This window comes from Nycticebus coucang, chromosome 10 (assembly GCF_027406575.1).
Source record: "Nycticebus coucang isolate mNycCou1 chromosome 10, mNycCou1.pri, whole genome shotgun sequence".
Taxonomy (NCBI): domain Eukaryota; kingdom Metazoa; phylum Chordata; class Mammalia; order Primates; family Lorisidae; genus Nycticebus; species Nycticebus coucang.
The window spans coordinates 14,403,676-14,431,368 of record NC_069789.1 but is presented as its reverse complement, the minus strand read 5'-3'; the positions used below and the strand labels follow the sequence as shown (position 1 = coordinate 14,431,368).

General features: G+C 38.0%; 1 protein-coding gene across 1 annotated transcript in view; it reads left to right on the top strand.

The window, feature by feature from the left end:
* FMN2 (formin 2) overlaps nucleotides 1-27,693 on the top strand; it is a 378,063-nt gene that overhangs the window by 77,836 nt on the left and 272,534 nt on the right. Inside the window, exons 3-4 of the mRNA XM_053607776.1 lie at nucleotides 11,794-11,941; nucleotides 21,986-22,041. Of these exons, the coding sequence (XP_053463751.1) occupies nucleotides 11,794-11,941; nucleotides 21,986-22,041 (204 nt within the window). The remainder of the gene's footprint in view (nucleotides 1-11,793; nucleotides 11,942-21,985; nucleotides 22,042-27,693) is intronic.

Genomic DNA, 27,693 nt, shown 5'->3' with positions numbered 1-27,693 from the left:
CTACCTAACAAACACAAATAATGTGACCTAATCATCTGTACCCCATGCTGACCTGAAATGAAAAAAATAAAAAATAACATGGATGGAGCTGGAACATATTCTCCTAAGTAAAGTATCTCAAGAATGGAAGAAAAAGTATCCAATGTACTCAGTACTTCTATCAAACCAATTTATATTTACTCACACTTTCTTATGAAAGATAGATGACAGATATAGCCCAGGTTGAAGGAGAGAAATGCAGTGGGAAGGGAGGGGAGGGGGAAGGTTTGATAGAGGGAGGGTAAAAGGCGGGACCACACCTATGGAGCATATGGCAAGGGTACAAGTCAAATCTGTCAAGTATAGAACATAAATGTCTTAACACAATAAATAAGGCAAAAGCTATATTAATTAGTTTGATGTAAGCACTCCAAATTGTGTAAAAAAAATCAACACATCGTACCCCACATATGCATAAATTTATTCATGATCTATGTGTATATGAGTTAATAAAAAAAATGTGTCTAAGCTGAGCATTCTGCTATGTGCCTGTAGTCCCAGCTACTCTAAAGGCTGAGGCAGGATGATTCCTTGAGCCCAGGAGTTTGTGTCAGGTCTAGGCAGCATAGAAGATCCCATCTCTCTCTTTCTCTCTCTCTTTTTTTCTCTCTCCCTCTCTCTCTTTTCTAAGTGTGGCGAATAATAATCCAAATGCCCCTGTGTTTCTTTTTCTATCGATTCGTGTCTCCATGTTACCGTATTCCATGCAGATGCCTTGGTTGCTATCACCTTTTCCAAGACAGGATTTATGTTTGTTTTGGCCAGGGACCTGGGGCACTAACATTACAGGACCATCTTGAAGGATGCTCAGGGATATAGATGAAGTTGAGTCTTAGCCCCAGAAAACTTTCCCTTATCTGCCTCCAGTTCACCTGTTGTTATTGGCGTGATGGAATTTTGGATCCTAACCTTGAGTAAGGGCTGTCAGGAGGGTCAATCTCTCTTGCAGGTCATAGTCCTCCCATTCTTTTCTCCTGGCAGAGTACCACAAACTCTCACAGGGGTCTCCGGGGTGGGCTAAGTACCCCAAGAAATAATTTCCATTTCATAGGTGTGTGTTCTTCCCTGGATCCTGGCTCATTAAAACTTTATTTATTTAGTGGTCTCTAACCCCCTTGCCTATAAGCAGATTTTTAATGTGTATAAAATCATTACCTCATATATATAAACCCATTCCCTCATGTATTATTTTTACAGCATACAACTTATAGCCAATTACTTAGACTTGCAACGTATCATGAACGAATTTTACATGGCATTTATTGAGATGTGTTTTTAATGGCACTCAGTTACTCTGCACTGTGTACCTACCATGATTTTTTATTCATACAATTTTTGGAGTTTTACATTTTTCCTTTGGGTACATGTGAAACCTAAATGTAGAATATAAATGTCTTAACACAGTAACTAAGAAAATGCCAGGAAAGGCTATGGTAACCAGTGTGATGAAAATATGTCAAATGGTCTATAAAACCAGTGTATGGTGCCTCATGATTGCATTGATGTACACAACTATGATTTAATAATAAATAAAACAATATAAGTAACACTGAAATAAATATATTCTAGCACATAAATAATGCACATAATGCATAATGCATATAATGCACATAATGATATTTGCATTATCACTGACTTCCTCCTTAGGAAAAATTTCTGTAAGTAGAATTGTTGGTTCAGAAAGGTTCAGTCTGGAAATTCTTTTGATACTAAATTCCTCTCTAGAAAATTTGCACTGATTTGTATTCTCCCTGGTAGTCCGTTAGTGGTTCTTTTAAACATAGTTAAAGAAACATGCCATTATGTTATTTTTAATACATTGACTGCCACACTAGAAAAAAATTTTCCTTGTATCATGGTATTTTATTAGGTCAAGATAGGTCAACAGAGGTGTGATTTACATATGCTACGCGAGGCCCCTGGCTCAAACCTAGTATAAGTTAAATAGAACTCATGTGGCAGTTAATGTGTTAAAACGTTTCAGAGACCTCAGCTCATCTTGGGATTTAGTCTTCTTGATGTTATTTTATTCTTCTTTTGTATTTGTTATTTTATTTACCTCCTTTTTATTAATTTTTAATTAAAGTCAACTCTATACATTTATGGGGTACAGTGTGATCTGATATACAATGTGGGATGCTTAAATTAAACTGATTGACATAGCTGTCACCTCACTTTTTGTGGTAAGACATTAAAATTTTTTTTTAATGTTATGCAATAATAGTAATAAGTAATTTTATTTCCATGATCTATTTACACTGTAAAGACACTATTGAAAAGCACCCTACAAGTTCACAGTACATCACAATATACCCTGGTATTGTGCACATTGAGAACCCATCAGATGCCCTCCCTCCTCCCACCAATCACCTTCCTCCTTTCCCCTCCCACCAATCACCTTCCCCTTTTCCCTCCCATCTCCCCCCTCATCTGTCCCCTTTGCTAGACTATATTTGGGTTTTATCATTAGTATGAGTGTGTATTTATGTATTGGTTTGATAATACTGTTGAATACTTGTTTTTCCATTTTTGAGATACTTTACTAAGAAGAATGTGTTCCAGCTTCATCCAGGTAAACATAAACAATGTAAAGTCTTCATCTTTTTATGGCTGAATAGTAGTCCATGGTACACATATGCACCGATTTGTTAATCCATTCATGGGTTGATGGGTGTTTGGGTTGCTTCCATGACTTGGCAATTATGAATTGAGCTGCAGTAAACACAACTAGGTATCTGCCAGGAGAGCAAAAATCAGTTTACTGCATTTGTCATTTTAATATACTTTTAAAACGCTTTATTTAAAAGTAAATCAGAGATGCTTTGGGCAGTTACATTTTTACATTCTATGTACAGCTGTTTAAATGGTTATATTATGGTGTTCACTGTATGAAGATTGTGTCTCAAATATAAGTCGGTAGGAAAATGATATTATTTTAAAAATCTATATTTACAAAAACATGCACTGTCATTATAGCTACATAACACATTCAAAGAAAGTTTAGAAAATAATATAGTCAATGGGTGTTGTTTGGTTATAATACTGTTTAGGTAATTGTTTTTACCTTCTCTACCTCAAAATAATTCGATAGGGCTGTGCTATTATTTTTTAATTATTAAATGATAGATGTAAATCAAAATATTGAGTAAAATTCAGTCTACTGTCAGTAATATCTACCTTTTACGCAGCCAGCCATCTTTTATTTATTTTATTTATTTTTGCAGTTTTGGCCAGTGTCAGGCTTGAACCCGCCACCCCCGGTATGGGGCCGGCACCCTACTCCTTGAGCCACAGGCACCACCCAGCCAGTCATCTTTTAAATGGCTCAAATGAAATGAACAGATAACCAAGTGGACTTTTCACAATTTCCCTAATGTGTTTATTGCCACTTAGTCCAAAACTTTTTTGTAATGCTTAGGAAAAAAACACAAGAAAATGAAAATTTGCTATGTTAGTGAAAAGATTAAAGAAAAAGATAAGTGGAACATAAAATAGAGTCAGAAATGAGTCTCATCAAAAACATATATTGTGGAACTCCACAACATAAGGCAAGTTGGCCAAATACTTATTTCAAATTTTCTAATAGCCAAAACAAAAAGCTAATCTGATCCATATAGTTCACAATATCCATAAGATTAAAAAACATATAAAGTATTAGCCAACTAATATTTAAGATAGAGCTATGAAATTCTAACATCAGAAATAAATGCATATATCTTTCAGAACCTTCCTACAGCAAATATTGTGTAAAGGAATGGGCAATTTTTTTTTTTTTTTTTTTTTTTTTGCTGTTTTTGGCTGGGGCTGGGATTGAACCCACCACCTCTGGCATATGGGGCTGGCACCCTACTCCGTTGAGCCACAGGCGCCACCCAGAATGGGTAATTTTTAAAAAAAAAAATTTACAATTTTTTAGAAATAGGGTTTTGCTGTGTTGTCCTGGATGGACTTGAATTCCTGGGCTGCAGCTGTCCTCCTGCCTCAGCCTCCTGAGTATCTGCAATTGCAGGTGTGTGCTGCCACGCTGGGCTTAGAAAGGGCCGGGCTAGCAGAGGCGGTTTTTTTTTTTTTTTTTTTTTTGAGGTCAGTGTGATGAGACGTAGAGCCCTCTGTTGGCCTGAGACAGATTTTATCCATGCAGTCTCTGGGTAGATTTCAGAGTGTATATAGCAAAATCAGTGAACTGCATTCTTTGAAGACATTTTTGACATTCTTCCCAATGATGTAAACTTTGGATATTTAGTGGGAGATTGTACATCCTGGAATACCTGGGGTGTAGGTACTGTATTTTGCCACTTAAATATGGATCCATTGGTCTTGTTAGGCAGTTGAGCCGGGGCAGTGGTGATAGCTTCTTAGTGAAGAGAGGAACCCAGATAAGATGTAATCCTGCCTAGGTGGACATCCCATCTCCACTGACTGATCAGTTTCAGTCGTAGAATGGAAATGGCAACAATTCCTCTGGGAGCAATTTAGGATCTGCACTAAGACAAAGTTACTCATGGGCAATGATGTTTTCTGGCATATAGTACAAAAAAAAAAAAAGTTGATCTGAAATATTTTAAGGTGGTAACCAAACCCTCACCTTCGTTATAAGAATCTCAATGAAGCACTCTTAGAATGACTAACTTTGAGCATTGTTATTTTCCAGGGGGCTCTTTATGATAAATTACTTGTGGATTATATAGCTCTGAGTTATTTTGGGGACCATATTTACAACCCAGCTAAAAGATGGGAGAATATCTGCTGAAGGTATCTTATTCTTTTTTTCTTAAGGTAGCAAGTCTGTGGTTTATTTGTGCCACTTTTAGACTGTGATTTCAAATCTTCTCCTATGCCTACGGTGGAAAGCTTATATGTATTTTCTTTACTAGAAAAAAGTAAATTCAATAAAAGGCAAAACAGACCTAAAGAATTTATAGGAATGACACATTGCCATGAAAATATGTTTCTGTTTTAACCTATGATTTGATTTGTTAAGGAACAACTCTTACCCATCCTGACCCTTGTAGTTCCTTGATACTGTGTGTCTGTTATGTGAACAGAATAGCATTCTTGGGAGAACAAGGGAATATAGGTTATAATTTGTAGCAAGAAACTGGTATACCTTATTTGGGAACCAAATAAATGCATTCCTGAAATCTTAAGAAAAAGCCATTCATGGATGGTGAAAGAATTGCCACCAAGCAATGGTTAATTTACTACATGACTAGGGACAGCAAAAAGGCCGAGAAAAGTCGGTTTGCTTAAGGACTTACCTTACATAAAGCACGGAAAGATTTAGTGCCAGTTTGCAGACGTACTGATGTGTTGATCGGTTGACCATGTTGAATTTGTCTGAAATGGATTTTTTAAAGAAAAAAATGTGTGAGTATTCCAATTAAACATAGATTTTTAAAAGAATAAAAATAAGTCGTATTCATGGAATGTTACATTTGAATATCACCATGCGGTTTTCATCACGATTTCCATATGCCATTTATTCTTGCTTCATGAGACCTCTATAAAAAAGACAGGCGAGGCCATTTTTCCTGGTTAATTAAGGAGACCCTCAAGGCTCCACATGTTGAGATTTTCCTCAGCTGGAGCAATGAGTATGCCCTAGAAGTTTTATTTACTCCATATTTTTTTTTTTATATTATATAGTTAATTACCAGTAGGTTTAGATGTAACAGGTAACTTGATACCTTTGTTTTCCATATCATACCCACAAAGTATCCTTTTGGTACTTTGCTTGTTAAGCAAGTGAAGATCAGATTACCAGCTACATCTGTACCCATATTGATCAGCTATGACTTTTATTTCTTTTTATCTGATAAATGTGTTAATTCAGTCGGTCATCCACTGACCTTTATACCATCGTCATAGCCTGTCAAGAGCTGGGGAAGATATGAATAGGACATTTACATCCTTCCCATATGGAGGGAGTTTTCAGTTTGCAGAAAGATGACCCATTCTCAGTACTGAAGTGGAGATGGAAGGGTCATAGCGTGTCCACCTTGCTACTTGAGTAGATCTTGACCACACCTTGCATGAAAGCTTCAGGTGATACAGACATGGAGAAGGCAGGATTCTGAGCCTCGTTGTTTGCATCAATCATTTTGGGTAGCATATGATTAAGTGGCAAATGCGAGGTGGCACGTGTGTTGACTTGGCTGTCAGATTCACCCTTTCAGGTGAGGTGAATGTGATACTCAGGTAAGATGGGACGTCCACTAGACTTCTAACAATCTGATTTGATTCTGTGAGTGACCAGGAAGAGGGCATTCTAGCAGATTGGAACTTGATTTAGGAAACACAAAGAAATGGGGAAGGAATTGAAATTATCTTTTACTTTCATTTATAAATATTAGTTGTCTATTTTTTGATACTTAAAAAAATAATAAGTTAACTGATGACTCCATACTGAATCTCAAAGTCAAAGCCTTCTATCATAGACATACTCTTATTTGACATACTGTTATGTTACTGTCTTTGCATTATTATTATTATTGCTTAATATTTCGATGTAACAATTGTCTGATTCCTTTCCTGAAGGTATATATGTTCGTTCGTTCTTTACGAGGTTTTTGTTTCTAGTCCTTATCTTAAACATTGTTATTGTTATTAAATTTTAAGCCTTTTTAATTTTATGAAGACAAAAAAAAAGGAAACCTAATGAACACATATATTTGTAAAAATAAAAAAAAGAAATGAAATTGGGGGAGGTGGGTGGCAGGTATGTAGGAAAATTTAAGCAGTAGTTATGTTAAAGAGTTGAGATTTGACGATGTAGACATTGAGGAGCCATCAAAGAAATTGCTTTTGCTTATTTTCTGCTAGTGCAGCCACATGATGAATGAAAGAATTTGAGAAGATTATCATGGCCCGGTAATGTCTGACAATTCTGAGGTGTGGTTCAAAGACTGGAGGAGGGACCAAACATTTTTCATTTACATGAGGTGATACAGAGTGCTTTCAGGACACTTTGTGTTTTGATGAATGATGAAACTCCAATGGAGACAGTTTACTGCTAGGTCTCTCTGGATGTTCTGTGGTCTGCTGGTTCGCAGGGTTATGAATGAGTACTGGGACGGAGTTGAGCTGATGATGGAGAGATCACAGATACAGAGCAATGCTAGTTTATTACAGCAAAAAGGAAGAAGGTATATGAAGTAAAAGCAATGAAGAAAGCTACCCAGGACAAAACATTGTGAAAATATGTCCCAGAAAAGGGGGAACGAGTCAGTCGCCATGAGTTGAGAAAGACCCCCTAGACTAGTCTGAGCCCACACTGCCTTTGGTGTGCTCACTAGTTTATCCCACCTCCCTCCTGGGAGGACTGGTTATCATTCCTGGCCTTCAGGGTGATTGACAGGTTGGGGTTAAAAGCAGATTACATAACAGGTTGGTTATACCTATTAGAATGTTTTCCTTTCTACCCGTACCTCTTTCCCAGAATCCTTCACAAAGCCCCACCCATGCTATGTTAATTGGATGGTAATGATCTCTAGGTCAGTTAAAGGTCACTAGGAATTCCTCACTGGGTATGGTCTCACCAGGGAACAGTTCCTAGCTGTAATTTGGTTCCTAGCAACAATTTGGTCCCCACTGTTTTTCCTTAGCCACTTCCTTCCCACCTGTCTACCCTCTGCCAGACCTAACTTTATTTCTTTGGCTGTTGGTGCTGCCTCTGTTACATGGAGCAAACTATGAGTGGGTTTGTTATCAGGATGATGACTTTCTAAGCAACAGTGTTTTTGTCATTGATCATGGCCAGATGTGGAGTCTCTCGGTCACTCTGGGCCCAGAGGAGCTGACGGTGGGGCAGGCATTGTTATTTACTAAGCATGCTGCATATATCACACATGTGAGGAACTCAGGTGATTTGTTCAGCTGACACAGTGGTGGTGCTGAGGGGCAGTCCAGGTCTGTCTGGTTCCGAGGCTGAGCCTCTGTGTGCCTGTTACTAAAGGATCCTTGATGGCCATGTCCGTTTGATTCTGCTTTACTGAAAAATATTAGGAAGCCAATGGGTGCAAAGATTTAAAATAGGTTTCTGGAGAGATTTTCTGAGGCTGTGTGGAATATAGCTAACAGATGTTACCAGCACTAACTGGAGGGTGAGGTATGGTGGAGAGAGAGTTACATTTCATTGCTTTTCTTGAGCCACAGCTGTATCCTTGTCACCTGTTAAGAGCTGTTCTAAATCAATTTAATCATGTGCAACTCCTGAGCAGGTGAAGCTTAACTACTCCCCAACAGCCTTGCAATTTATCAATTTTTAAAACACATACATTTAAAAATTTTTAACTGTGGTAAAATGCTTATAACATAAATTTACCATGTCAACCATTTTAAATATACACTTTAATATTGTTAAGTATGTTCACATTGCTGTATAGCAGATCCCCAGAAACATTTTCATTTTTCTAAAACTGAGATTCCATACCCGTTAAATTGCAACAACTCCCCATTCCTTCTACCCTAAGGCCCTGGCAACTGCCGTTCCACTGTCTAACTCTATGCCATTGACCACACTAGACAGGTCACATAAGTGGGATTGTACCGTATTTGTCTTTTTGTAAGTGGCTTGTTTCATTTCATACACTGTATCAACCTTCATCCTTGTAGCATGTGTCAAAATATCCTGTTTTTTAAAGGTTAAGTAATTTCCCATAATATGTATATCTTGTATTTTATTTACCCATTCATTCATGGATAGGCACTTGGGTTGCTTGCTCCTGTTGATGAGTATACAAATATCTCTTCAAGGTCTTCTTTTCAATTATGTTGGTTATATAATCAGAAGTACAATTGCTGGATCAAATAGCAATTCTATTTATTCATTTATTTATTTATTTTTGAGACAGTCTCACTATGTCATCCTGGGTAGAGTGCTGTGGCATCACAGCTTATAGCAACCTCAAACTCTTGAGCTTCAGCAATTCTCTTGCCTCAGCCTCCCTGATAGCTGGGACTACAGGCGCCCGCCACAGTGCCCGGCTATTTTTTTGTTGCAGTTGTCATTGTTGCTTTAGCTGGCCTGGGTGGGGTTCAAATCTGCCAGCCTTGGCGTATGTGGCCAGTGCCCTACCCTCTGAGCTACGGGTGCCATCTGGTAATTCTATTTTTAATATTTTGAGAACTGCCATATATTTTCCATAGCAGCTGTAGTATTTTCTGTTACCACTAGTAGTGAACAAAGTTCTCCATTTCTCTACGTTCTTACTAGCATGTATTTTCTGTTTTTATTTTATAGTAGCCATCCTAATGGATGCGAGGTGATAGCTTGTAGTTTTGACTCATATTTCCGTGATACTGAGTGTCTTTTCATCTGCTTGTTGGCCATTTGTGTGTCTTCTTTGGAACAACATCTATTTACACCCTTTGCCCATTTTAAAATCAAGTTATTTATTTTTGGTTGACTTATAGAAGTCCTTTACAGGTATTCTGGGTATTAAATCCTTAACAGACGCGGCATCCCAGTATTTTCTCACATTCTGTAAGTTGCCTTTCACTTTGTTGATTGTGTTCCGTGCACAGAAGTTTTAAATTTTGATTTAGTTCAGTTTATTGATTTTTACTTTTGTTGCTTGTGCCTCATTACAAACGTATTGTCAAAATCAGTGTCATGAAGCTTTTCCTTACGTTTTCTTCTAAGAGTTTTATAGTTTTAGTTCTTCTGTTTGGATTTTTGATCCATTTTCCATTTGTATAGATAATGTAACAATTTACTGGGTTTTAATGAAAGCAAATCTCAAATGAAATTCTGTCAAAAACACAGACATTCATTAAATACACAAAAGTAGCAGGGGCAAGAGTCCACGCAGGCTTCTTGGAGGGGTCATGACAAGTAGTTAACAAGTCCACCTTGGTACTTGAGTAGATGCTTGACCACACTTTGCGTGAAAGGTTCGTGTGGTACAGACATGAAGAAGGCAGGATTCTGTGCAAACAAAAAAACTTGTTTGCAACAGGCAAAGAGATGTCCTCCTAAACTTGTGGTTGGATGTACCCCGTTTTCCCGAAAATAAGACATCCTCCGAAAATAAGACCTACTTACAGGAAAGATAAGACATCCCCTGAAAATAAGACCTAGCGCATCTTTGGGAGCACACCTTAAAATAAGACACTGTCTTGTTTTCGGGGAAACAGGGTAACACTGACAGGGTTATGCCTTAACCTCATCCCTTGACTGAGTCTTCACCTTTTCAAATATGGGAACATTCTCTCATGTTGTACACAGTCTACTTACATTGAATTCCTTCAGGTTCTCCAATGAGACTGAATGCCTGACATTTATCTTGTTCATTAAATAAGCCACTAATGTCACCAATGAAAAGCCATTTCTGATATTCAGTAGGCTAAATAGAGAAGTCTCTGGTGTTGATCAAGATATGAATGAATGGCTGAAAGATATGTGAGTAACTGGAATGCTTGGCTGGGTCTGAAATGTGGCCCTAGTGACGTGATCCTAGCTGACTCTGGGAATCTGAACCGCCAGTTAGGGCCAATGACTGTTGCTAAATGTAAAGCTTAGACTAACTGATCTAAATGTTGCATCCTATAGTAAATATGTTATAGGAATAGCAACATCTGTCTGTTGGTTTGACTCATTTTCTTTCTAGTATTAATGATCATAGTATGTTTTTTGTTTTCTATATTGTCCATACTATTCTAATGTGTTATTTTCTGTTGATCAGAGGTATTAGGGAAAGATACCCAAGCAGGGAAAATGCTGCAAACACGGGGCATGAATATATTGAACGTATCTATCTTAAAATGATCAAACTTGTTATTCCTAAATCCTAATGAGATTTCTGAGGTGTTTATAGGCCTTTAAGTGGGCTCCTTTGTGCGATGTACAGTTTAATTCCTGGCTCTAGAAATCTTTATAAACTACCTTCTCCGTCTGTTCAGATTGTAGTTTTGCATCTGGCAAAGCCTCTGTTGGCCAGAAGAGTTTTATCTAGTACTTTTGTTCTTGGCAGGTTGACTTACTTTTTCATGGTGTCTCTCCCGGTTTCCAACCTGGACCCCAGATAAGTCAGTGTCCTGGGCTTTTTGTTGTTGAAAGCACGGCTGCTACTATTGCTGATTGGTGCCCAAGTACGTGATATTCCCACAGGTGTATAAACAATTCTTAAAAGAACCTCTATTCAAATGAGTTTATGATGGTAGCTCAGGGTTTCTCTGATTGTCTGGATCACCTGACCTTATAATTTCCTGTAGTCCTACATAGCACCTCTCCCTTCAAAGAAAGAGACACAGATTTGGGTGGTACCTGTGGCTCAAAGGAGTAGGGCTCCGGCCCCATATACCGGAGGTGGCAGTTTCAAACCCACCCTGGCCAAAAAGTGCAAAAAAAAAAAAGACTTAGATTTTACTATAAAAAAAAAAGTGGAGACAGTAGGGTTAAAAAAAAAAAAAAAAGACTGAAAGAAATGTGTATCTTAGTAATCTACATTGAATAGTATAAAATGCTATTTTAATTAACCAGTTTGATGAAAACATTTCAAATTGTACATAAAACCAGCACATTGTACCCCATGATTGCATTAATGTACACAGCTATGCTTTAATAAAAAAAAAAGTCTTATATAAAAGCTTATGTGCAATTTAAAATAGTTTACTGGTAAACTAATTTGCACACTAACTTTATGGCCACCCTGTATGTGATTTACACAGGAATGATTTTGCAATATGTCAGTCAAGGTTTATTGTTCCATCACTGAATTTATAGCATTTAAACATTTTTTTTTTTTAATCTAGCAAGATCAACTTTACACCTGGGCTGCCGTCAGTCAACCCACACACTCTCTGGATTACTCCGAGGGGCAGTTTCCCAGGCGAGTCCCATCTGTGTGGCCCTCGTCTCAGCCTCCTGAAGAAGAACAGAGGCCAGTGGATACCGGAGCAGGTAGGAGACCCGGACAGGGAATGCTCTGCAAGTGCGTAACATGATGGGTCTTTAAAACACTGCTTGCTGCGGGTAATGAGTCTGTTTCTCTTCTAAGCATTTTTTAGAGTATAATCTTCAGATAAACCAATTAAAATTGCATCGCTAAGAGGCTTGTTAAGTCAAAGATTCTTTTGCCCCACTTTTAGGCTTGCTGAGTAAGAATTTTAGGGAGAGAACATTGGAATTCTCCAACAATTACAGTATCTACTAAAGTTGGAGAACTACTACCACCAGATGTCCAGTGGGAGCCACTGCTGGAGGCAGGAGCTCTACCTCCTGTTTGGATTAAGAGAGCCCCAAAGTGGGGACATTTCTATCTGTCCCCTTTGAAGGAGTGATGGCCACCGTACCATGTCCCTTTGAATCTCTTCACTTTAATGTAGAGGATTTTTTTCTTGCTTTTTTTGGGGGGGAGGGCGAGGAGGGAGGTTGATCCTTTTTATTTTATTATTTTTTTTTATTTTTGCAGTTTTTGGCCGGGGCAGGGTTTGAACTGCCACGTCGGGTATATGGAGCCGGCGCCCTACTCCTTTGAGCCACAGGCACCGTCCTTTTCTTTCTTTCTTTTTTTTTTTTTTTTTGTTGCAGTTTTTGGCCAGGGCTGTGTTTGAACCCGCCACCTCTGGTATATGGGGCCCGCACCCTACTCCTTTGAGCCACAGGCGCCATCCTTTTCTTTTCTTTTCTTTCTTTCTTTTTTTTTTTTTTTTTTGTTGCAGTTTTTGGCCAGGGCTGTGTTTGAACCCGCCACCTCTGGCATATGGGGCCAGCACCCTACTCCTTTGAGCCACAGGCGCCATCCTTTTCTTTTCTTGTCTGTCTTTCTTTTTTTTTTTTTTTTTTTGTTGCAGTTTTTGGCCAGGGCTGTGTTTGAACCTGCCACCTCTGGCTTATGGGGCTGGCATCCTACTCCTTAAGCCACAGGCGCTTCCCATCTTCTATTCATTTCTTTCATTGTCTTAAAGTATTTTGAGTTGCTGACTGGGAAGACAGCATGCGATAAGCATCAGCTTTATTTGCAGCAGTTCAGGTGATCTCCAAGCCCAATGCCAGGAAAACACTTAGTTGTACAGAATAGAGAATCATGTTTCTGTTACAATGCTTTAGGGACTTTTGTTGCTTTATCTTCTGTTCTTCCCTCATTTTGATGTTATAAATCCCCAACTTCTTCTCAATTGATTGACCAGGAATAAATATTGACTTTTCTGGTGATGGGAGAAAAGTAAATAAAAGGACATCATTGCTATTCATAGGATCCCCCCACCCACCTCCATAATTTCCTAAATGGTAGCATAAGTAGTAAAGTTAAGAATTTTGATGTTTCTTTCTGATTGGCTCATAGAGAGGAAGAGCATCATTAAAATCTTAATTTGGATTTATAGTAAAAGCAGATCACATGGGAGCCTAGAGCTTGGGCTCTGCCATCTATGAGCTTTGTAATCTTAGACAAATTTCCTAACTATTGTACTCAGTTTTCTCATTTGTGAGATGGTGGTGAGCCCTGGTCTCTACTGCCCAGGCCTATCTTAAGGATTATATGACATTATATAAAGCATCAGAGCTCAGAACGCAATACCTGGCTCCCTGTATTTACTGTTATTATAATTATCGTTATTTCACATTATCTTCCTCATGAGCTCCCTTCAAAACTAACAATCCAAGTGGATTTTATTTTAGGCTCCTGCCTGGAGTCCAGCTATGGTAGCCTAGCCTCCTATTTTTATTCCAGTCTCTAGAGTAGCAGTTCTCAACCTGTGGGTCGTGACCCGAATGACCCTTTCACAGGGGTCGCCTACTATCAGATATTTATACTACAATTGATAACAGTAGCAAAAACTACAGTTATGAAGTAGCAACAAAAATAATTTTATGGTTGGGGGTCACCACAACATGAGGAACTGTATTAAAGTGTTGCAGCATTAGGAAGTTTGAGGACCACTGCTCTAGAGGGATACATTTATGCCTTTCTTCTTTCCATCAATGCACTGAAAGGGGGCCTGCACTTGACCTTGAATCCCCTTTAATGTCCAGTGTTTTTCAAACACTGCCAAGTATTCACAAGGTGGGCTGTACTCCCCATGAAACGTTCTATGTAAGACTCTGAGTTGATCATAACACAGAGAACAATTGATCTAAGACCAAGTCAGAGTTCCTTAAAGCAAAGATTTTTAGAGATGAGGGACTTCTAACATCATAGCACCTAAAAATAAAACAAGTGAGTGAAAATACTTCTAGTTTTCAAAGGAAAAGCACTGAAATAAATATATTGATCCTATTATATACATTTGATCCTTCTATATACATTGTTCTATTTATTTATGTTAAAGATCATTTATTGGCACAAAGTACCCAGATGTGGATATAGAATTAGTCAGGTACGTGGCCATCCCTTTTAACGGTTCATGTCCTGTGTTTTGTGTTGTAGATGAGGGTGATAATTCCATGTGTTCTCTTCCCTAGTGTGTCTTCTTCAATTTTTCTAACTGAAATATTTATATTATAGTCTAAAATTTTAGGGTACTCTAAAAAATATGATGAAACTTTTTATGTTACTAGAGGGGCACTGGTTAAAAGTTAATTGAAAGTGATAATCTGAATTTTAGTTTGGTGAATAATGGTAGTTGGGATTGATACCAGGAAAGTTGTCACCTAGTTTTTTATGGTGTGATGTAGCTTGCAAAATGCTAGAGCAAGTAATTTTTAATGCAATAACTTGTCTCCTTTTAAAATATGCATTCTTGAAGAGGATGATGAGGGTAAGTAGAAAATAATTTCACTTGAGACTTGTCTTTCTTCAGTTGCCTTATTATTAACCCCAACAGTCATGCAGTATTCCTTGGTTCAAAGTGATCTAATGGTGCTTTCTAACCATTTCCTGCTAGGACTCCATGACATTCCTTTGTAAAGACATTTCCACAGGGCACTCTTATTCCCAGAGAGCCAAACCACACTCTCTTCTGGTCAGTCAAGAGTGAGAATGTCAATATGACAGGGAACATCTCGCCTAGATTCTCGGGTTCTGTATCAATTGCAAAGTTTTACAATATAATTAATAATAGCAATAAACTATTTGCAGTACACTTAACTGATGGCTACTTCACATTGTGTTTAACATGGTTAAAATGTGTATGCAACACATGGCTCCTTTCAATTTTAAGTTAAAGAGTTTGATGACTTTTTTCTTTTTGAAGAAGAGAGACTTACAGATTCAACTTAGAAAACGGAGAAAAATGTTTTCAGCTATTACTAATTCGCATGTAAAAGACATTCAGTGTGATGTAATTACACAGAATGATTCAATTACACAACTGATTCAGCTTCCTGGTGCTCCCTCTTCTGCCTTTCTCAAGCTTTATCTCACTTTGATTTTTCCATGATCTCTTCTGTGAAAGAGGCTTTTCTCCATCTTTGCATGGTGATGAAGGAACAGACCTTTCTTTATATGCATGTGGAGGCCAAGGTGAGGTCTGGGTGCCTCTGCTCACCAGCGGTCCTGGGAATCTTTTCTTCCCGTCTCTCTGTGCACTTGGCACACTGTCATGCACATGGGCCCCACCTGTTGAAGTCTACAGAATGCTTTCTAGAAGGAGAAGCCTGGCTACAAAAAAAAAAGTTAGGAAGTAGTAATATACTGCAAGGGTTGGTGGTAGAAACTGATAAGCAAACCTTTCCGTTTATCTTGTTTTGTCTTTATCTTTTCTCTTCATTTCCCTTTATCATCTAGTACACCCACTCACCCACTCTGGTTGTCCTGTTTCTGGAGTCCCATGACGTTTTATGCGTATCTCTGCCATTTGAATTATTTATAAAATATATTGTACTTTTATCTGCTTATATGTACATGTCTTTCCTGTGGACTTCCAGCATTTCAAGATCGTTTGGTTTTCTTGGAAAAAAATCTAAATAAATAAAAATCTACCTAGCACATGAATGCAGGATTTGAGGGAGAGTTTTGTCTGTGTACTAAAACAGTTCATGGGTTATTTTAGGGGCTCAGTACCAAGTTTCAAAGGCCTTCAATAGAGTTACACAAAATCAGAGCCATAATTAGCTTGACTTTGTACCTTCATGGAGAACCAGAAGCAGGCAGTATAGCTGTGAAAAGGGACTTGATCCTTAGTTGTTTCTTTTATGGAAAATCAAGTCCCTTATCTATGTTTGAACATGTGAATGGCTAAGAGAGTGAACAGGATTGAATTTAGAAAGACAATCTGAGTACAGAAAATCCTAGGAAAAAAAAACATATGGGAGAAAATCTGGTAGAAAGATGGTAGGAACTTTTTATATAGAAATCCTTAAAAAGAAAAATGTGGCTATGTGCTGGCTGGCTGAATTATAACTCACCTTTGTTCCAAAAAATATTTGAGCAGCTTATACATATCCAAGGCATAGAAAAAATTACAAAGATACATAGATCAGAATAAAAAGATTTTAGGATAGAACAATAAAAAGACGCCGAGAGGTGTGGTGCCTGTGGATCAAGGAGTAGGGCGCCGGCCCCACATACCCAAGGTGGCGGGTTCAAACCCAGCCCTTGCCAAAAACTGCAAAAAAAAAAAAAAAAAAAAAAGAAGCTGAGATAAGCTGTAATAGAATACCAAAATGTATTTCATAAGGATCTCCAATCTCCAAGCATAAGGATCTCCAAGTATAGTAGAACCTCAGTAAGTTGACCACCCAAGGGACTGTAATAAACTGAAGAGGTCAACATAAGGAACTAGGCCTCCAGTACTGATACGTACATGTGGTGCATGTCTAGTCTATGAAAAATAGTCAACTTAAAGAGGTGGTCAGTGCAGGGAAGTGGTCCACTCTGGAGGTTCTACTGTATTTAAAGGCAATTGGAAATTTATCTCTCAGTTTCAAAGCAGAATGGGGATGGTGAACAATTCTGTATCATTCTCAAGTGTCCGTGAGATTGAAAACAGCAAGCTTTCAGAGAAGCACGCACCTTGTCTGGCCTCTGTTATCTAGGAGAAATGTCTCTCACGGCTTCTAAGAAAAGACATTGTGTGTGATGTAATGACAAATACTCATTTCTGTGTGTTGTGCAAACGTTTTATTTAACATATGTTTGACTGAGATAGTGCAGAAATTCTCTAAGGCAGGTGTCCTCAAACTGCGGCCCGTGGGCCACATGAAGTGGTATGAATTGTATTTGTTCTCGTTTTGTTTTTTACTTCAAAATAAGATATAACATAGGAATTTGTTCATAGTTTTTTTTTTTTTTTTAAACTATAGTCCGGCCCTCCAGCGGTCTGAGGGACAGTGAATTGGCCCCCTGTTTAAAAAGTTTGAGGACGCCTGCTCTAAGGGGCCCAGAAACAGTTGATAGCATTCTCTCTCTGAGCTTCATTTAATCAGGGGGTAAAATGTATTAGAATAGGTAGACTGGGTCTCCTACAGATAAAGTCTCCATTTTCAGCACATATAGACATATATATGAGGTGGACATAAAGTTTGTGTACAATTTAAAATAGTTTAACATAGTGAGTTGCAATTTAGTAAGTTGCATAGTAAGTTACACACAAAGTTTGTGTGCAATTTAAAATAGTTTAACATAGTGAGTTGCAATTTAGTAAGTTGCATAGTAAGTTACATACAAAGTTTGTGTGCAATTTAAAATAGTTTAACATAGTAAGTTGCACACAGACTTCATGTGCACCCTGTATGTGTGTGTCTGTCTGTCTCTCTCTCTCTATATATATATATATGTATATGTATATATACGCACACATTATAAACTTGGCTAGAGAAAGCCTGGATGTGGACTTACTTTGTTGGCAATCAGGGGCAGATCCTCCGTGCTAGTAAATAATCAAATAAGTATAACACAGGATTGGTCCCATTTAGGAAAATTAAAGTGTTTAACCTCAGCTTCATTTGTGGAAGAACATAGTATGTCAGAATTAAAAACATCTACCATTTATTAGCCAGCCAATCATAAGTCTTCCTATTTAAGTGACATGTAATGAATTCTCTTTCAGTTTAAATTGGCTAAATGTGAATCAAATTGATGTATGCCATTCAAGAAACTGTAATTTAATAATGTTATATAATTGTGTTTTCACTTAAAATGTAAAACTATTTAGAGACCACTAAATTCATTTTTAGGAGGCATATTTTGTATATTTTTAATGGATGATTTAATTTATTTTCTCGTGTTAGCAGAGAGGCTTCCCTTCATTTTCTTGTTGTCCTCTTCCTACAAATCCATAACTCATCCAAGTATGCTTGGTTTTATGAGTCATAGACTTATTTTGTGATGATAAAGAAATCACTCCTGAAACATATTTGGAATTGCAGGGAGCATAGAATTTTAGAGTATGCCACAGACTTTTATGAGGCATCTTTAAAAATCGAGTCTTTAAAGTTTTATCAGGAATTTTTTTCTCCCTCTTTCCTTCACAATGATTTCTGAAAAATTCTAGTTTCTTAATTTTAAGGATGAGTGAAGGAGGTGACTGTTTTAAACGTACTCTTGAGAGTGCTCTATCTTGGTTGCTCTTTAACCATTCTAGTTGGTGAATAGTTAAGGAGACTGTTAGCCAGTCCCAGAGCTGGGTTTAAGGCTGTTCTCAAAACAGCCCCTGGTCCTGGGAGAAGGACAGTGTTGGTAACGGGTGCACTGGAGTCTGCATGACAGCTGGTCACTGTCACTTAGGGAGCTCTGGGAATGTTGCAACTCTGCTGATTTGTCACATCCACGTGCCAGTGACTCTACCTGGAGCCCTTCCTCAGAAGCCAGTTCACTTCTTATTTGCTCCTCACCACTCACTTCACTCCCTGGCCCTACTCTGCCATTCCTCAGGCTTCCCTTCCTTTCTCCTTCCTGTACCATCTTTCTTCTATTTTCTTGCTTGCTTTCATTTGCTCTCGATTATTTTTTCTCCTTAACCTGTATCTTTCTTTTCTCTCGGAGTTTCTCGTGCATCTCTCTTTATTTTGCAGCAGCATTATTCTGTGCATTTCTGCCTTAACATCTTGGCCCCCTGGTACTCCTGTATTCCAGCTTATGATTCCACAGACAGCATTTTGACATCTAAACTTCTCTTAGACATTTAAACATGAATTCAAAGCAATAAAAAGGATGGTGACAGGGATGGGGAAGGAAGGATGAATTCAATTCAGTTAGCTTTTGAAATAGACCAGGGGTGTCCAACCTGTACCCAGGGGCCAAATGCTGATTTCGTGAGGGTGTTTTTTGCTTTGATGTCATGAAAAATATGCAGAGATATTTTTGTTTGTTTGTTTTTCTCCTTTGGTAACAAGCTTTCATTAGTGTTTGTATATTTACTGTGTGCCCCAAAACAACTCTTATTTTTCTAATGTACAGCAGAGACAAAAAAAAAGGTTGGACACCCCTCAATTAGAGGGAAACTGCAAGTTTGGGTGTAGGTATTCAGAATATTTGATTGATATATCTTCCTAGTAAGTACTGTTTTCTAAATACATTGTTTAGTAAACTACACTTGTTCTTATTTATTACCAGAGCCCAGAAGTTTGCTCTTTTGTGCCGGTCACCGGGAAAGACTATAGAGAAAAGCTAGGAAACATTTTGTACATTTGTAATGTAAAGAACTTAGTGTACGACCAGGAAATCCTTCAGACTGTTACAGCACTATCTATTAATAAGACAGAAGCAGAAGAAAAACTCTCTCCCTTGGTACAAAGCCAGTACTTGTCTTGAGTCTGTTGTGTTCAGGGAGGATTCAGAATTACAAAAAAATAAGAGAAAGCAAGAGTTTGGCTTTGCATTACTATTAACTCTTGACTAGCTTTGCTCTTAAAGATTTTTACTTAAATTTGGCTGACTCTGTGTTCAGTTCAGAGTAGAGATTTGTCAGTATAAGAAAGAGAAAAGAATCCCCGCCCCCTTTTTTTTTAGCTCAATCAAATGTAGTATTTGTCCAGAAAATGGTTGTATCTTAAGGCTGCTTTGTTTTTATTCTCTTCCCACTGTGACATCTATTGGTAAGCGACGGCATCGTGCTCTTCTCAGTGAGTTTTGCTTTGAAAGATGTCCTCTTAGCTGAGGTCAGGAAGTAGTTGAAGGCAAGGCAGCATCTATATTGCCTCTTAGAAAACCGTTACTCCCTCAGGACAGCTCCTTTTCATGGTGACACACCCTTCATGGTCCATCACTGTTCTGACCTTTCAATTATTCTTTCATTGATTCCTAGAATTACTCAACAAGTATGTTCAGCACCTGCTATGTGACTATCTAGATGTTGAGGCTACAAGAGTGTGGAACAATCGACAGAAATCCTTGCTTTCACGGAGCTTATGTTTTGGAGTGGAGTAAGGGAGATATAAGTAATGAATTATGGGACAGTGTGATGGTCAGTGTTGGTAAGAAGGTAAGGGCCAGGGCATGTGAGTATTGAGTAGTGGCTGAGGCTGTTCTTTTAGGGTCTCTAGAGAGGCTGGAACAAAGCCCCAGGAGAAGGGACTAAGAAAGGTGGACAGGCAGGTGTCAGGAAAGAACGGTCCTCATCCTGGGAAGAGGGAACAGCTTCTGTGGCTTCGAGGCCCTGTGGAAGAAGGGTGACTGATGTTTTAGAGAACAGCAAGCTGGCCAGCAGAGCATTGTGAATAAGTAGGGACAGGCAGGGGTGGTTAGGCTCAGGATGACAGGAGGTGAACCAGGCCACGTGGGCCTCTGTGGAGGCTGAGACTCTCATCTGAGGGAGGTGAAACTTACACTGTAGCTTAACAATGTGCTTTGCCATTGAAATATTACATGTCCTGCCCACATAAGAGAGAAACTCAATTCAAGTTGGGAGGAGGGGGAATGAGGGAGGGAGGAGAGGAGAGGAAGGGTTGGCATGCTCCCACTTAATGGGCACAATGTAAGGCTGTATGGCGCACGTTTTAGGTGGAAGACAACCTCAAGAGGGGCGTTACCTAATGAATGCAAATATTATAACCTAGTTGTTTTCACCTTCACACTAACCTGAAACTAAAAAAAAATAAATAAATACATCGGCGGTGCTTGTGGCTCAAAGCAATAGGGCACCACCCCCATATACTGGAGGTGGCGGGTTCAAACCCAGCCCCGGCCAAAAATTGCAAAAAAAAATCTTATTTTTTGGTCACCTTGTTACATACATCAGCTACAGTCCTGCTAAGTTGGGGTTGTTGAGCCAATCATGAAGAATGGCTACTATATCCTGTGTCTGGGATCTGGTCTGCCTGCCAGTGTCCGGAGCAATGTGACGGGAGATATAAACTCTCGTCTTCACCTTGCCACCGACCGTGTGCATTGTGGGCGCTGGGTTCTTCATATCTAAAATGTAGGAGATGATGAGATTAGTGGTTTTCAGATCTAATCCACTTGGGATTCTTGGAAGCCCTTTCGTTTTTATTTTTATGGTTTTAAATTTTGTTAGTAAGCTTCACTTAGAAGAAAGTGCCCTCCAGCTTAAAAACAACAATAAAAATCCAGGACTTGATGTTCCCTTAGTTGTCAGGTGTGATGAATTTGCAATCTCCAGGAATCTCAAGTGACACAAAGAGTAAAGGAGCAAAATCCCTCCTGAGTCTTTTATTACTCAGTGCCTCTCGGTGACAGTGTTCATTATCTCTCAGGCAAATCAAAAGGTAATTGTTATAGTGAGGTCCAGCTCTTGAGATTCCGTCCTTTTAAGATTCATGGTACAGATGTAAGCTAAGTGAATAATGAGTAAAGGTCTTAAGGACTTCGTGGCATAATGTAGAGTGTAGAGATTGAAGAAAACAATTATGGTTGATGTGTAAAAACGGGCAAAGGACTATTCTGATGTTTAAAAATAATTAATGATGTGAGTGTTCATCACTGTATGTGTTCTGTATGCCAAAAGTTGTCATATCCTAATAGTCTAATAAGATAGTTGCAAAAGACTAAATATTTTTGGTACTTATGGTTGAAGATATATTTCAGTGAAAGTTTTATTTTCTGACTGAGGAAATAGGAAAATTTGTTCTTTAAGGTATTGACTATCTACTTCCTTTCCAATCCAGAATCTCAATCTGCTGTTTTGGAATCTCCTAAAAAAGATTCAGATGCTGCCCAGCAGGTAAGATGTTGAATCTCCATCTCTTTTATTTATCTTGAAATTGTGACAGATTCCATGATTTAACTTCCCATTTGCCAGGCGGGATGGACTGCCTTTGTTTCCCTAAGCTTGCAGGGGAATCGAGGCAGAAGAGTATGTCTGTTCCCATTTATATCTTGCAAAGAAAATCATTCTTGAAGTGGAACTAAGTATATGCTCTTTAGAAGCTGTGTCATTCTATGTCCACCCAGAGAGTGAGCCTGACAGCAGCTAGCTCCCGCAGGAAACTGGCCACTCTAAGGAGCAGTCAGCCAAGTTGTGCCTGGGCAAATAGTCCTAAGGATATGATTATTATTTTTTTTTTAGATAGCATCTCGCTTTGTCACCCAGGCCAGAGTGCAGTGGCGTGATCATAGCTCACAGCAGCTGGGCTCAAGTGATCATCTTGGATTAGCCTCCTGAATATCTGTGACTACAGGCACACACCACCATGCTGCCTAATTTAATTTGGGAGTTAGGGGTAGAAGTGAGGTCTCACTGTGTTGGACAGAATAGTCTTGAACTCCTGGCCTCAAATGATCCTCCCACCTGAGCCTCACAGGTGTGAGCCTGGCTGGATATGATCTTTTAAAAACTGTCAGAACTTTTTTTTTTTTTTTTTTTTTTTTGAGACAGTCTCACTATGTCGCCTTCAATAGAGTACTGTGGCGTCACAGCTCACAGCAACCTCAAACTCTGATTCTCTTGCCTCAGCCTCCCAAGTAGCTGGTACTACAGGTGCCTGCCCAGCTATTTTTGGTTGTAGTTGTCATCGTGGTTTAACAGGCCCCTGCTGGGCTGGAAACCACCAGCTTTGGTGTATGTGGCTGGCGCCCTACTCATGAGCTATGGGCGCCCAGCCAAAACTGTCAGAGCTTTTTTAAAATCAGATTAAGATTGTTAAATTGCCGTGTAGATGAAACACTTGTTAGTGAATTAATCTATAAGTTAATTTCCATGGAACATTGTTTTCTCTGTTATTAAAGTCAAATTTTATATCTTTTTGCTTGTAATAAAATTGACTTAAAAAAACCTACAACAAAGGAAACGTTTGTATAGAATAGTAATTGTGGATGGCACTTGCTCTTTTGGATATACAATTGTTAAATGTATTTACTCCCAACTATGTTTTTGACGGTGACTTAGTATTGGAAAGAAGTAAGATATTTTGAGTGTGCTCCAGGAGAAAATGAGAAGTCTCATACTTGGGTTTTACATCTAGATCTATTTTTTGTTAGTATGTGACGACATACTTAGATTATCTATGACGTAGTGTTCTTCTCGGTAAAATTAAAGATTTGGTGATCTTTGAGAACTCTTCAAAGCGTAAAATAACTTCCCTTTTAAAAAGAAGTCTTGCATTATGCACAAAAGGTGTGCTCCCCCTGGTGGAGAAATATGGCTATAACATTGGCTGAAAATTTAATTTTATATAGTTCTTGGGAGCTTTTCACACAAAATACAGCTGGACTGGCTACGGTAAGAGTACAGCAATTCTTAAGGATGATGTCATAAAATCAAAGTTTCCCCAGCTTGCTTTTGTCGTAAGAGCCCTATATCCAACTGGGCTCACTTGGACAGGGGCTTGGTGGACTCAGCTGACAGTTAATTTAATTAACAGCCATGATCAGCCAATAGTGAGTGAATAAGATGAAGAATGGTAAAAAGAATCGAAAGGAATAGTGAAGCCAGCAATAATAAGAAAAGGATTCTCAAATACCCTGTCATTACTTTTTTAGACTTTTACTTAGAGGCCTGGCTCATTTGTAATCTAAAAGAACATATTAGATTTTTCTAAATTCTTACATCAAGGGCACATATGAATGAATTCTTTGTTATACATAATCATGTGAAAAACACCTGGACAAAAAGCATTTCATAATATCAACAATGGTAAAAAAATGTACAATGTGCAACATCTCTCTATATATTAAGCTTTCAGCTATAATTCTAGATATATGTGCATGTGTGTAAATTATGGAGAGATTATCTGTTTTTCTCACTCTGTGAACCATGATAAAAATGTATAGTAATAAGTAGATAACTTGATGGACTGGGTGGTTTAAAAACACCTAATGTTACAGCTGGGAGACTCAAAGATGAAACAGATTGAATACATGTCACATCTTCCCCTTTCCTTGTTGACATCGAAGCTACTAGAAGCAGGAAATGCAATAAATTGAGAGGTAACATTTTTTTGAAGCCATTGAAATCAAGCACTCAACATCTTTTACCTTTGTAAGTTTACGTTTTTCTCATTTGCATCTCTAGGGTTTATAATTTTATTGTCTCTTCAAGTTCTTGATGGCATGTTTTATGACACTGAGTTCTTTAAAATTCTTAAAATAATTTAATTATGGTTACATAATAATTGTGTATCTTTAAAAGGTATACGTGAAGTTTTGATACAGGCATACAATGTGACTTTATCAAATTGGGGCAATGCGGTATCCATCACCATAAGCATTTAACATTTGTCTTAGAAACATTGCAATTCCATTCTTTTAGTTATTTTAATGTATACCCTGCCTTAGTGTTGATTATGGTCACTGTGGCATATTGTTCATTCTATCAATGGGTGCATTGTATTTTTGCATCCATTAACCATTCCTATTTTATCCAGCTCTCCATACACATACTTCACAGCCTCTGGTAACCATGATTCTACTCTCTGTCTCTATGAAATCCATTGTTGTTAATATATATTTTCTCATATATCAGTGAAAACATTCGAGACTGGTCTTTCTGTGCTTGGCTTCTTTCTGTGCTTGGAAAACATTCGAGACTGGTCTTTCTGTGCTTGGCTCTTAAACATTATTTAACATAATGTTCTCCAGTTCCACCCGTGTTCTTTCAAGGGGCAGGACTTCATTATTTTTGTGAGTCTATAATCATTGTGTATACATACCACAATTTCTTCATCCACTCATCTGTTGATGGACACTTTGGTTGCTTCCAAATCTTAGCTACTGTGAATAGTGCTGCAATAAAGTGCATATATCTTTTCAACATAACGAATCCCCATCTTTTGGATATATACCCAGCAGAGGGATTGTTGAGCATATGGTAGTTCTATTTTCAGTTTTTTTGAGGCATCTCCATACTGTTTTCCATAGTGGTTGTGCTAATTTATGTTCCCACCAATAGTATATGAGGATCCCCTTTCTGCTTGTCCTCAGCAGTATTCACTATTGCCTGTCTTTTTGATAAAAGCCATTTTAACTGGAGTGAGATGATAACTCATTGCAATTTTGATTTACATTTCTCTGACTAATGATCTTGAGCATTTTTTATATGTCTGTTGGTTATTTGTATGCCTTTTTCTGACAAAGTCTATTCAGTTCCTTTGCCCATTTTAAAATCTGATTATTTGATATTTTTCCTATCAAGTTGCTAAAGCTCCTTGTACTCTGTTCATTCTAGTTATTAATTCCTTGCCCTGGGTAGTTTGCACATATTTTATCTCATTCTGTGGGTTGTCTCTTCCCTTTGTATATTGTTCCCTTTGCTGTGCAGAAGCTTTTTAGCTTGATGTGATCCCAGTTTTGCTTTGGTTGACTGGGCTTTGGGGGTGTTACTCAAGAAGTCCTTGCCCAGACCAGTGCCCTGAAGCATTTCTCCAAAGTTTTACTTTAATAGTTTCATAGTTGCCTATCTTAGATTTAAATATTTAATCTGTTTTGATTTGATTTTTATATATTGTGAGAGATAAGGGTCTAGTTTCGTTCTTCTGCACGTGGATATCTAATTTTCCCAGCATCATTTATTGAAGAGACTGTCCTTTCCCCTGTGTTGTATGTTGTTGGCTCCTTTGTTGAAGGAAAGTTTACTATAGATGTGTGCATTTATTTCTGGATTCTCTGTTCCTTGTTATATTGGTCTATGTGTCTGTTTTTATACCAGTACCATGCTGTTTGGGTTACTACATAGTATAATTTGAAGTTGGGTAATGTGATTCTTTCACTTTTATTCTTTTTACTCAGGATAGTTTTGGCTATTCAGGGGGTTTCTTCTTTGTGAAGAAGGTCATTGGTATTTTGACGGACATTACATTGAATCTGTAGGTTGCTTTAAATAGTATGGACATTTAAAAAATATTGATGCTTCTAATTTTCAAACATGTAATATCTCTCCTTTTTACAATTTCCTATTCTACGTCTTTCATCAGTATTTTATAGTTTTTGTTAACGAGGTCTTTGACTTCTTTGGTTAAGTTTATTCGCAGGTATCTTATTTTATTCATAGCTATTATAAATGGGATTAGTTTGTTGATTTCATGTTCAGATTATTTACTGTTACTATGTAGAAATGCCACTGATTTATGTATGTTAATTTTGTATCCTGTAATTTTACTAAATTTGTTTATTATTTCTAATAGTTTTAGGGTGGAGTCTTTAGGTTTCTCTAGATATAAGATCATTTTGTCTGCAAACAAGGTAACCTGACTTCTTCCTTTTCAATTTGGATACCCTTCATTTCTTTCTCCTATATGATTGCTCTGGTTAGAACTTTCTGTACTATGTTGAATAACAATGGTGAAAGTGGGTATCCTTGCCATGTTTCAGATCTTAGACTTTTTTTTCCACAGTCAGTATGGCACTAGCTGTGGGTCTGTCAAATATGGCTTTTATTATATTGAGGTCAGTTCCTTATATATATAGTATTTGAGAGTTTTTATCATGAAGTGATGTTGAATTTTATCAAATGCTTTTTTAGCCTTAATTGAAATGATAATATGGTTTTTGTCCTTCATTCTGTTGACTTGACCTATCACGGTAATTGAGTTGCCTATGTTGAACCATCCTTGCATCCCTTGGATGAATCCCATCTGATCATGATGAATCTTTTTAATGTGTTGTTGAATCCAGTTTGCTGATATGTTGCTGAGGATTTTTGCATCTATGTTTATCAGAGATATTGGTCTATAGTTTTTTTTTGTTGTTGTTGCTGATGTGTCTTTGCTTTTGGTATCAGGGCAATACAGGCCTTGTAGAATGAGTTTAGGGGTATTCTCTGTGCCTTGAATATTTTTTTTAATAGTTTGAGTAGGATTGATATTAGTTCTTCTTTTGGTGCTTGGTAGAATTCAACAATGAAGCCACCAGGTCCTGAACATTTCTTTGATGGGATATTTTTTATTACTGTTTATATCTCTAAAACCTGTTTACTCAGGTTTTAGATTTCTTCCTGGTTAAATCTTGGTGGATTGTATGTGTGTAGGAGTTTATCCATCTCTTCTGAGTTTTCTAATTTATTGGCATGTAGTTGCTTATAGTTGTCTCTAATTATCCTTTGAATTTCCTTTTTATTTATTTATTTTATTGTTGGGGATTCATTGAGGGTACAATAAGCCAGGTTACTCTGATTGCAATTGTTAGGTAAAGTCCCTCTTGCAATCATGTCTTGCCCCCATAAAGTGTGACACACACCAAGGCCCCACCCCCCTCCCTCCGTCCCTCTTTCTGCTTCCCCCCCATAACCTTAATTGTCATTAATTGTCCTCATATCAAAATTGAGTACATAGGATTCATGCTTCTCCATTCTTGTGATGCTTTACTAAGAATAATGTCTTCCACTTCCATCCAGGTTAATACGAAGGATGTAAAGTCTCCATTTTTTTTAATGGCTGAATAG